Raw genomic sequence first — 12,285 nt, forward strand, 5'->3', positions numbered from 1 at the left:
AGCAAAATCTTTTAATTAACAAAAGCATGGATTCAGTGCAAATATTCCTTCACATGTGCATGCTACTGTATTGTTCTTTTCCCTGCTTTCCCATAGTAACCTTTAGATGACCTCAGGTGGGGATTCAGGTTTGGTAGGAACGGCAATGTGCACTGGTGAAAACTACCCCCTCCTGAGTAGGTGTGAGCCCAGTGGTGGAAAGGGTGGCTTAAATAGTCTTTGGGGCACATGAAGGAGCAAAATGGCTAGTGTGCCAGAGACGAATTAGTTGCTTCCTTTGCAGGTTTAGGTACTTGTTACATCTCTGACCCAGTTGTGGACTGGATTCTGCAAGTTGGAGAATGACCCTTTTTTTTTACTTGATTTCCATGAAACAATGTAAAGTTTGCCCAGTCTGAAGTTTTCCTGAATATATATTGCTAATATACAGAACTTTGTGTTTTACTCCTTCATGTGTGTTTTTTTGCATTGGCTCCATTGAAACTGAAGCCAGCTGGGGAGATGCCCGTGTGCAACTGGTGTCAGAAACAGTGGTGAGATCAGGGCAACGATCCACATCATTCTTCCCCTCCTCCCTTAACTGTGATTTTGTGGTAATAAAATTGAAAAGAACACAAAAGAGCCAAATATTTTTGAGGAAGGGATTTTGTTTGATTTTTAGGTTATAATGAAATGTAGTACGGCTAGATTGCAACCTCTGGGATTTTTGAATTATTTACAAAACGTTCATGCTAACACAGGGACACATCCAGTTTACTTTTCTTCATGCTCAAAACAAAACTGAAAATGTAGCTTAGACCATTGCTAATGACAGGGACGGTGCTGGGCAAGTTTCCCTTTTACAGTTTTTTTTAATTTCTTTTTTTATTTGTTTACACTTTTTCCATGCTTTTCACTATTTGTTGCTGTTCTTCAGTATTAAAATTAGAGCATGGAAGAGATACTGTTAAAGCATTTGTTCAAAACAGATCTTAGCAAAAATAATTTAGATACCTTGTGCTATGGTTTGCTCAGGCTTGACACTTCTTGTCCGAGTCAGTTGCTTCTGCAATAATGAAAGGCAAGCCTGCAGCCAACTTTTTTCAGTGGTCATATCCATATCAGAAGCACTCTGAAGCACCTCCTGCTTTCCGCTGATTTCTCCTGTGCAAGTCCCTCATCTGTATGCACTGCAGAACAGGACAGTTACAGAAGGATATTGGGCCTCGATATCTTTCCAATTCCTAGGGCACAATGTTATGTCCACAACAGGGAAAGAGCCAGGGAACATTCATTTGAATGTGCCTATTTTATTTATGGATCTTGCTGAGATAACAGTTATCATGGTGGTCACCTACTGAATCATAATTCACAATGGTCGCCTGACACCAGTTTTGCCATTGCAACACATTCCATTATAAAGGGCATACAAGAAGAATAGTGTCAATTAAATAATAATTATTTTAAAGGGTTTTTTGTTACAATGTTTGGTTTAGCAGCATGGTTTACAGTTAGGTGATCAATAAGTTTGCCTACCTATACGCAACTGTTTAACCATCAGCAGGACATGAAGCAGGGAGTTGTATAGGAGAGGGGAGTCCTTAACTTGATAATTTGCTAGGTCCCACAACAGATAAGTTTTGTGAACTGGCCCACGGAATGGCATTCGAATCCATAAGTACAACAACTCACTTAAGTTTATATCAAATATATGATTATTGTGCAGCATTTGTTTCACTTTTATAAATTGCTTGTCTCTTTTATAAATTGCTTGTTGAGAATGGAACTTTTGTTAATGAAATAAGAAAAAACAAGCTCCTCTTGTGCTTGTTCCCCCACTCCGGTAGGTGCCTGTCATGCATCCTGCATTCATTCTCCTACTTTCTCACTTATTCATTTATCTGTACAGATATTGCGCATCTCTTCTTCCTTCTCTCTTGTTCACTGTAGGCCCATCTCCTTTTCTCTATATATTAACAGAGCACATGCTCTTGGTTTCTATAGAGAAAAAGAAGGAAATCCACAAATGCTTAAAAAGAAAAAAAAACTTAACATCTGAATTTGCAAACAAAGGATATTTTCTACATTTGTTTCAGCTGTTATTTACTGTCAGCTTTATCTGATGATAGTATACTGTAACTAGTTTGATTACTGAAGTAACTTGTAGAGCATGTAATTTCCCTGGTGCTCTGTGAATCTGTGGATAACCTTAAGAAGGGAACAAGAATTTACTGGCAGACCTGGATTGGAACTCTGGCCACTTCAAAACAACTTCAGAGGGGGGTGCAGTTTTCAGGGCAGAGAAGTTGCAGGAGAGAAGAGGTAGGTGATGTGAGTTTAGCAGCTTCCCCCTCCTTCCTCAGCAGCTTCCTCACTGCAGCCCCAGCCCCAGTGTATTTGGCAACCCCAGTTTGAGGAAGAGAGAGAAGTGGAGGGCAGGAAAAGGGTTGAGCACTTGCACCTACTTGCCACTTCTCCCTTGCAAATCGTACCCTCCATTTTTTTGTTTTCAGCTTTTAAGTAGCAACTGGCTGTCCAGACCTTTATCTGCTGTTGAACACCTAGTTTGTCCTAACAGGGTTATTTGAAGCTCCTGAATATAATTCACCTTCCCCATTACATTCCCTTTATATGATGGAAAAATGAGTCTCATGTTCCATTATGCTAATCACCAAAGGGACTTCCTACAAGTATTATTGTGCAGAGAGCTGGCCCGCCTATGAGGCAGGGTACGTTAGTCACTCGAGAAGAAGCCCTTATGGAGTTTGCCTGCTCCCCATCATGGGGGCAGCAGCAGGGCATTTTGCCTCAGGTGCCAAAATGCTTCAGGCTGCCCCTGGTGGTACAAGCTTGAAATAGGGCACAAGAGGTTGAGCAACCTACAGTGGCTCAAGTCAATGCGATTTGGTATGTTCTAAGATGCTGAGAGACTAGACACCTCTAAGGTAGTAGTTGGCTCCTACCTGGTGGGAATGCGGTTTGTAAGACATCTGGTGGAGCACAAAACAGAGGTGCAAAGTGTGCACTAGGCCCTGGAGGCTGCAGGGTTCACTGGTGCAGCACTTCAGTGTACAAGGATGAGTTTGATATTTGTGTTCTTGCCACAAAAACTTGCCACAATATACTCAAGTGGCACACAACCGCTTGAAGAGGATGTGTGAACTCCAGAGAAACTCCTTTGTCAGTTTAACAGAGCCTGTATGACGCTTAAGGAATTTGAGTTGCCACCTAGGATAGCAGTCTGAAAATAATTTTGCATAAAAATGTTAATCAAATTAGTTGTGACAACTTCAGGCTTTACTAAATCATATGGTAAGTCAGAAAGCTGAAGCAACACCATCTTATTGCCTTAGGTAATATATATTAAACAGATAATAATGATGGGAATAATTCAACTTACTGAATATTTCAGCATCAGCATATCTCTGAAACAGTATTTCATTTCAGCGTAAAAGTAATAAGTAAGGGAATTGCATACTTGGCATGAATTCTCATGATACCGTTTTTCAGTAGCCATTCACTTACTGTAAGTCCTAAATTTTACTGGAGTATTTTGCTCACTAGAAATCTCAACAAGAAAAAATATTCTGAGGTCATATACAGTGTTTTAACCACTGTTAGAGAGCTAATGTTAAAGGCAAAACTACAAGTGACATGGGAGAAGAAGAAGAAGAAGAAGAAGAAGAAGAAGAAGAAGAAGAAGAAGAAGAAGAAGAAGAAGAAATAATAATTAGAATTGGGTGGGAGCAAAAACATAAAGAAGAAGAAATAATAATTAGAATTGGGTGGGAGCAAAAACATAAAGTATAGATGTATCTTTCTCATTTCAGGGTTAATTTCAGCTGGCAGAAGGGCTGCTGTAATTGGGGAAATGACATTGCAAGGAAATCTCACTGCCTACCACCCACCAAAAATGCCCCAGCTGCCCACATTCTTCAAGAAGGGCAGAAACAAAAAGAAATGCACCAAATTTGAAATGTGACCTACTTTCCCACTGATACCTGGTCACCTTTGCTTTTTTTACATTGTGGTTTTATGTTGTGAAGCTGACCTAAGATCAAAAGGTATAGGGTGGTATACAAATTTAATAAATACAATAAATAAAAAAATAATATGCCACTACAGCAAAAATCAGTGACTAAAATGTTATCCGAAAAGTGCAGAAAAACAATTAAGCCAACTGCATCTACAGTACATGGCAATACTAACAAATTTAAGTTACTGAAACAGAAATGCAAATGACACAACTTATATTGTTTTTAAGTGTTGTGATTGGCAGACAATTAAACATAAAAAATTATTAATGATAATACACTTTAAAATAATAATAATTTTATTTATTAAATTTCTAAACCATCATTTATCCAAGAGCAAAAAGGTTTACAGTAGAAAAATACAAAAAGACATAACAAAACCCCACCACAGTTTAAAAGGCCTGCAAGTAGAATAATATTTTTGCTTGGCACCTAAGTATATTTAATGACGGCACCAGGCAATCCTCCCTGGGGAGAGCATTCCAGAAGTGGGGAGCCACTGCAGAAAAGGCCTGTTCTCATGCTGCCACCCTCTGGACCTCTCCTTTAGGAGACACACAAGGAAGGGCCTCTAATGAGGATTGCAGGGTCCGGGTCAGTTCACAGGGGGAAAGGCAATCCCATGAAAGGGATTGCAGCTTATGCCCCTCACGTTTGTGTAGTGAATACCGCAAACAAGAAAACACCAGGAAAGCACACGGTATGTCCAATACCGTCTAAATGTGTTTATCTGTTTTCAGGGTTTTTTGTTTTATTTATTAAAATCGATTATAGCTAGCATCCAAAATGATATAAAAGGTAAAGGGACCCCTGACCATTAGGTCCAGTCGTTGCCGACTCTGGGGTTGCAGAGCTGGCTGAGGGAGCCAGCGTACAGCTTCCGGGTCATGTGGCCAGCATGACTAAGCCGCTTCTGACGAGCCAGAGCAGCGCACGGAAATGCCGTTTATCTTCCCACCGGAGCAGTACCTATTTATCTACTTGCACTTTGACGTGCTTTTGAACTGCTAGGTTGGCAGGAGCAGGGACTGAGCAATGGGAGCTCACCCAGTCATGGGGATTCGAACCACAGACCTTCTGATCAGCAAGCCCTAGGCTCTGTGGTTTAACCCACAGCGCCACCCGCGTCCCTAAGCTGATGCATAAACCCTGCAAAAATAAGTAGAATTTACAATAGAGCTGAGCTCTTCTCACAGTTGTGCTAGAGTTCTATTAATTTCAGTGGTGAAATCTCCCAGTAGATTGTGTGCATAATCAAATCCACTCCATCATAATCCAGTGTAATTAGATTGAATGTTAACTTTTCCAAAATCCGAGGCAATAATTCAATCTTTTACTAAGTCAGAAAACACTGGTGATGTATATTGACTACATAGCAAATCAATGTAAAGTTGATGAATGTAGCTCATTCATGTTTCCCTTTATCTGGAGCTGCTTTATAGCAGTGCTTGCAATGTCAGATTTACTGAACTTTTCAGCAAAGGAATATGGAATTGAGTCAAAGTGGTCAATTTTTCTTAATTTCCTTATGGACATTGAGCTGCTTAATCTGGATAATTCATGACACAAGAAGTAAACAGTTAACAAGGAGAAAGTCGCAAATAAAATTCCTTGTACTGCTTAATGCAAACTTTGCATGTTCCAAAGTATCAGCAGTCCTTTTGCAGGACTATGCCTTCCTCATGAGGGGAAGAGGGATGGGTAAACTGCAAAATGGCCACCAACATATGCTCCCTTCTTCTACATCTCATTGGCTGAATTTTCTGGTTTGTTACTTTAGACCTGGTTCTCGGGTTCATGTTTGAGGTGTCATCACAAGATTTTTACCTTGCAAGTTTCACATCCTGAGCATTAGACGTATGTTCCTTTGCCAGGAATACTTGGTAGCATTGCTGCTGAAATCCGTCAGTTGCAGAAAATACCTGACTGCCTCAGAAAGATCTGCTGAGGAATAGACTAAACCAGAGTATAGAAAGAACAGGAACATTTATCCACCCCTGTCCTATCTAGGGGATGACTGGGTCCCAGGAGTGCCTTGCTCATGATACTTTTGCCTCCGAGATCAGGTTGGCAGTCCGAGAACAAGGGTAGTTTCTTATCTAATTCATATGTGAGTACATTTCAAAAGCATATTTGCAGTGTGGAATAGATACGGTAAACACTTCCTCATGACTTTACCACACCAAGATGAACATAGGAATTGGCACTTCGCTGTTTTGTACAGTACTATAGAGAGAGTGGAAAGGAATGAATCCTTGACCATTCTGCTTCAAAATCTCTTCCATGACTTCCCAACTTGTAATCCAAGTTTAGCTTGTAATAGTTAAAGCCAGCCGGACTTAAGTATTTATTTAAATCCCACTTTTCCTCCAACAAGCTCAAAGATGCATGCCTAGTTCTTTGTCTCCCCATTTTATCCTCACAACAATCCTGTGAATTAGGTCAGGCTGACAGTGATTGGCCCAAAGTCCCCAACACTCCTGCCACTACATCTCTACTGGGCTGAATATGGGAAATGCCTCAGTTGAAAAGCACTGTGTTTAAGGTGTCATGGAATGATAGTTAGGTTTGTAGTGATTAATCTTCAATAGCTCATTCAACAAGTCATAGCTGAATGCAAAATGATGAACATGTATTTGTAAACTTGTCCTTATTCCAGGAGCATAGTAAGCCATCAAGTCAAACAACTAATGGTCACCACTCAGCAAACCTTTTTGTGAAATAGCTCCTATTCCAATTTGTGAAATAGCACTTGGAAATCCCCCCAACAATCTTAATATTTATTATTGATTGATCGATTATTTAAAATCAATTTAAACAAGTTTTAATAATCATTACTATAATTGATGTCTTGTATATTTTTATCCAGTATGTAGCTTCCTAGAGACTCTAACATGTAAATATCATTACTAATAAGCAATATTGTTAGACATTCTATCACTTTTTAGTTTTCTAGGTAGATACAATAGTTGCAAATATATCATTTTGTGAAATCCTTGAGAAAGAATGGTTGGATTCAAAAATACACTGGATTAGCAATGAAACCTCCTCTGTACTTGTTGAGTTCCACCTTCTACATCACTTCTGTTCTCTCTAATCCATTTTCCATGAGCTTGCTTATTGTTCATCAACAACTATATTTATTTATTTATTTATTTATTGTTTTGCATTAATGCTATTTCCAAGAAAGATCTTTTTCAAACGTCAGTCGTATTGAAGAGTAATATGAAAGCCAAACTAAACATCATGTGTCAGTTCCGGATGTGGGTTAAACCCTTGCCTGCCCCAGTTACATATAATGTGAGGTCATCTTACCTTTAGAGCAGGTTTTGCCGCCTCGCCATCACTCCCCTCCGCTGTGTTTCACCTCAGCTGAGTTTCAGAGCTGGAAGTTAACTCAGCTGTGAGAGAAGTGCTTGAGTAAGTGGCTGGGGGAGGTACACAGCAGTCACAGCAAAAGTTCAGCTTCCCTTACCCACACACCAGTACAGTTCCAACTCTAAGCTGCCATTTATATGACTGGGTTCAAGTTGGGATTGTACAAATGGGCCTGTGACCATCACATCTAGTGCTGAATAACCTTTTTCCCACGGGAACTCACCTCTGGCATGAAACCAACGCAGAATTGTTAATGCTAAACTATCAAGCACATCCGTGTCATGTGAACTAAACTGGTACGTGTGTTCCTTAGCATATGGATTATGTCGTGAGTTTTCAGTATAAACTGCTGGCATTCAAGTACCAAGAAAGCAGGCAGTGGCAAAGTAGCCATACCACAGCCACAATACTTTCCTTTTTCAGATTTCAGAACCTGGTTATTACCCTGACTACTGGCCAACAAACCTGGGGTGGTTTCATGGTAAGTCTCACAATGAGTATAAACTTGAAGTATTTTTTTTTGTAAACCAAAGTTAGCAAATGAGGTTCTGAAATATATTTGTTCTTATTGCAGATGGCACTGAGTACACATGAAGCACTGGATATCTCTTAAACCCAGTTTCAAAATCCAGGGTCTTGTTCCCTGAACAAAACAATGCCTCACTCAATCTGCTATAATGCATCATCAAACGTCTGAGTTAAGGAACTTGAGATATAAATATATATTGTTTGCCTGCCTCATGTATTGATATAGATCATCAGCAAAGAACTTTTTTTCATCACAAGACTACCTTCTGATTTTTTTTAATGACAAATATGTCAATAACTCCCACGATATAAAGTAATTGAAGCTGTTTCAAGTAAACCCATATCTCAAGGCCAAACCATAGGAAAATGGAACATGTATTCCCAACCCCAGAAGTCCAGCATTCAGTTCTTATGAAACGCAACTACTCTTTAGGTTTATGTTGGAAAGGAATCATATATGATCTGTTGGTTCATTATCAGAGCTCTGTTTAAATTACCATCTTTCACTACAGTGGAAAAATAATACTTTTGCCATCAAATACTGCTATCAATATCCACGGCATACATTGGTATCTGTAAGGAAACAACCTTGTGAGCTTAAAGTGTAATGGTGCCCCTTCAAGGTGGAACCAAGTAGGCTAGGATGCACTGACTACACCTCACCTTTGAAAGTTGAATGGGTCTATGTTTCACTGTAATTCTAATTTGGATTTCTATGCTTTCAATAGAATTATAATTTATGTGCCCTTTAATTCTGCCCTAAATAATCCATTTGATTTAGGATTCCTTTTTGTTTTTCTGCCCCCATTTGTGCCACCACCCTATAGCATGTGCTATTATACCAGTGAATCCTTAAGAACTCATGCTCGTATACTTTTCGTAGCCAGCTGCATCTAATTATCAGGTAAAGGTTGTAAAAGGAGGAGGGCTGAAAGCTTGCTTATAAGGTAAATCACTCCTGCCAACGTACCAAGTGTCAGATGATCCACTCTGCATGTTTAGGAATCATGTTCTGATCTTTTGATGTACCCCTTGGATATAAAAAAAACATGTTATTGGCCCTTTGCACTGCATCATGTTCAGGTAAATAGAACCAAAAATAATAATGGGTTCACTCATTTTCAGTCAGCAATCCATCTGAAATCCTCCCCCCGCCCCCTAAGACCAGTAGGATTACTCTGGAGGTAACTGGATGGAGAAATGTGCCCTGTTAAGAGTTTTTCAGTCCTTCAGTTGGAAGCCAAAATTAGGCCATCAGGATACGAGAAAGGGACATGCAGACAGATGTTTTGCACTTAAGGCCATTTACTGCAACATGACAGACTATCAGCCTTTACAGAAAACAAACAAATCTAAAATCTAAATGAAGTCCAGCTTCAGGCTGGCTCTCAGAAAATATTCCTCTGAGGTTTTGCACACTAAATCCAAGGCTTTGTTGAATGTCTTTGATCTGTCTGGAATTTGTACTCTTTCTCTTAAATTATTTTCCTGCTATTTGTTAAAACATTTAAATTAATAAAAGAATTTTCTCTTTAGTGTGTGGGCTCTCTGTTCATTATAATTTTTTCTTATTCCTTGCCTGCCTGATTATGCTTATACTTTCAACACTGTGTTGCAACTTTTACAAGTTTCCCCCCACTACCACTCTGTACACACAGACCTAATTAAAGACCCTAAACTGATCATCTCTTTGGAAGCATGGAAAAATCTCACACACATCCTGCGCTTCACCATCTACAGGTGCTTCTGTTTGATTAAATACGGGGGGGGGGGCAGCTCTCTGCATAATGAAGGAAGTAAATGTGGAAGTCTGGACCTGCAGTTCTGTGTACATAACTCTGAATATGAATTACAGCGATCGTATCTGTTGGGAATCAAAAAGTGCCTTAGGGACACAAATCACCTCATTCGGATTTTTTGAGTGGCTGCCCTTCACATTACTGAGTTACTGTGGCTCAGTGCCTAGTGTGTTAGATTTTGGTTGGGGAAGAGCTAAACCGAAATCCTCACTATCTTGGGTTTCTATCTGTGTTTTGGGGGGGTGCGGTGCAGAAGGAGAAGCATGCATGCAGCAATGGGGTCTTTGGAGGAAAAGGTGGGATAAAGCATGTAGTATCATAAATACCTTTTAAAACAGCTCTATTTCAATTGCAGTTTGCCAAGGCAGATGATCTTGGACTCCTTTGGGAGGTGGGCTGGATAAAACAATAAATGTGGGTTGTGCTATTCAGTAACACAGATTCAAATACACTAGATCGCAGCCACCGACACATTGTTATAAACTGTTCTTCCAGGAAAGCATTTCTACATACATTCTGACATACATTTCTAGCTTTCCTTGTCAAAAATTTTGACTAAAGTATCTGTAAATGAATGAGCATTTTTACAATGCTGGTCACCAGATTTGAGTTTAGAAGAAGGAATAGGGAAATGAATAAGACCCTCCTATGAAAATAATACTGGGCCTGTTCAGATATGGTTTGACTATCATATGGTTTGTTTCATTCCCGCTCGTATGCTCTGATTTATTTCCTTATCTTCCTGGTTTGAGTAAACCAGTTTTCATCCAAGCCAGAATTGGAATGTACAGATTGTGAAGTAAATAATGGTGTGTGCAAACCAAGGAGGATGGAAATTTGAACATGAGAGGGAAAGCTCCATCAGCCAGACCATGATTTCACCATTATCTCGCAACTCTGGTACTAAAGAAATGCCAAGGACCTTGAGGAAAGGACTGGCATTTGTGATGCCTCTTGGAAAACACTGGATTTGCTCTTACAAGCATATAAAATGAACTGAAATATCTGATAAGCGTTCGTTTGGTTACTTTTTACCAAAGTTGTTTAACTTCTGCAGATGATGGTTTGAACTATGGCACAGCATGCAGAATGCAATAAATATGCTTAATTCGTGCATACAATGGAAAGAAAATCAGTAACTGGTATATTATATTAATATGCAAGAAATAAACTTGTCAACAGTTTCAACTATTTTAGAATGTTAAGAATGAAAAATGAAGGTGGTAATAAAAAATCCTAAAATAAACATACAAATTCTGAATCTGTTACGATTTCATTTTGCTGAATCTAATATAGATATAATGAGTATGATGCACAATGAATGGCCATTCTGAAAGGAGAACTCAAAAGGATATTTCGGTGCCTGAATTCCTATTACTAGAAAGAAACCTAAATATATTCTGAAGCTCAGGCATATTAATAACTAGTGCAGACTGTGAGGGCACTTTAGTGGTACCTCCCCAAAGCATGTGACATCTCTCCCTAAAATTATGTTCTGCAGACGTCTTGGTCAGTTCTGACACCATTGTGTTAGCTTCTGTTTACTGCATATGAAATGCTAATCTGGATTAAGGAGACACAATGGGGGTGGGGAAACTGGTTATATGGCATATACTTGGCTCAAGATGTTGAAGTCAAGATCTCCAGGTTTCTTCTAACTCAGATTCTTTGAAAGCAATTATCATCCCAAGCCAAGCATCAGTTTTTCCTTAACAGAACCTTGAGTTTCCACAAATGCTATACAGTGGTACCTCAGGTTAAGTACTTAATTCATTCCGGAGGTCCATACTTAACCTGAAACTGTTCTTAACCTGAAGCACCACTTTAGCTAATGGGGCCTCCTGCTGCTGCTGCGCCGCCGGAACCCGATTTCTGTTCTTATCCTGAAGCAAAGTTCGTAACCTGAAGCACTATTTCTGGGTTAGCAGAGTCTGTAACCTGAAGCGTATGTAACCTGAAGTGTATGTAACCCGAGGTTACCACTGTATACCAAATCCTGTCACCTTCACAGAACATTTTGAAGTCTTAACGGAAGTCTTATATAAACTGCATTGCATTCTCACTTTGATGAAATCTTCAGGGTATGAGACCTTGAAGAATGAAAAATATTTTATTTTGATGTGATGAACATAAGAGTTTTGCTAATCTGGACTGGCATTGTATTTGATGACTTGTAGAACAGAGCATATTACACATGTGTACAATTTTATCCATTAACAAATAATCTTAACAGGGAATTTGGATCCCTGAGAAAGTTGGTATTCATTTTCTAAGCTTTTATGTTACAGATAAAATCATGGAAATAGGCAAACCATGTTTGTTCTGAAATCTATGGCCGGTGTACCTGCTTGGCACTTCAAAACTACTTCTGCAGTATCTTACCCTTCTACTTCAATACTGGCACTTCTTTTTTTCATTCTCTGGTCCTGCTGCCTTTGCTTTGAAAAACAAACAAAAGTCAATTATGAAATAAAGCAAAATGTGTTCATTTTACGTGGAGTACATGGGTATTCTCAGCTTGGCATTTGTACAAGGGCAGTGCATGCTCAAACATGCCCAGTTTATAA

General features: G+C 39.3%; 2 protein-coding genes and 1 long non-coding RNA gene across 14 annotated transcripts in view; 1 reads left to right on the plus strand and 2 right to left on the minus strand.

The window, feature by feature from the left end:
- The window catches only part of LRRC7 (leucine rich repeat containing 7), a 172,062-nt gene that overhangs the window by 153,395 nt on the left and 6,382 nt on the right, over window positions 1-12,285 (plus strand). Inside the window, exons 27-28 of one of the 10 annotated variants that reach the window (XM_081915434.1) lie at window positions 7,815-7,872; window positions 7,966-9,454. The exons of 8 other annotated variants lie outside the window; for them this stretch is intronic. In XM_081915434.1, the coding sequence (XP_081771560.1) occupies window positions 7,815-7,872; window positions 7,966-7,985 (78 nt within the window). In that variant the 3' untranslated portion in view covers window positions 7,986-9,454. Of the gene's footprint in view, window positions 1-7,814; window positions 7,873-7,965; window positions 9,455-12,285 lie in introns of those variants that run through there. One more of the 10 variants, XM_081915437.1, reaches the window with a different exon arrangement.
- LOC309372141 lies at window positions 4-8,988 on the minus strand. The gene is made up of 4 exons (XR_014169421.1): window positions 8,890-8,988; window positions 7,329-7,414; window positions 2,943-3,220; window positions 4-1,977 (listed from the first exon to the last, which is right to left on the minus strand). It is a non-coding gene; the product is annotated as an uncharacterized lncRNA (long non-coding RNA).
- Window positions 11,974-12,285, minus strand: part of LRRC40 (leucine rich repeat containing 40) — a 29,145-nt gene continuing 28,833 nt past the window's right edge. For all 3 annotated transcript variants that reach the window (XR_014169420.1, XM_081915442.1, XM_081915443.1), the window contains one exon: window positions 11,974-12,156. Coding sequence is in view for 1 of the 3 variants with exons in the window: in XM_081915442.1 (XP_081771568.1) it covers window positions 12,132-12,156 (25 nt within the window). In the remaining 2 variants the exon portion in view is untranslated. The remainder of the gene's footprint in view (window positions 12,157-12,285) is intronic.

Source organism: Podarcis melisellensis (assembly GCF_964234715.1).
Source record: "Podarcis melisellensis genome assembly, chromosome: 6".
Lineage (NCBI taxonomy): Eukaryota > Metazoa > Chordata > Lepidosauria > Squamata > Lacertidae > Podarcis > Podarcis melisellensis.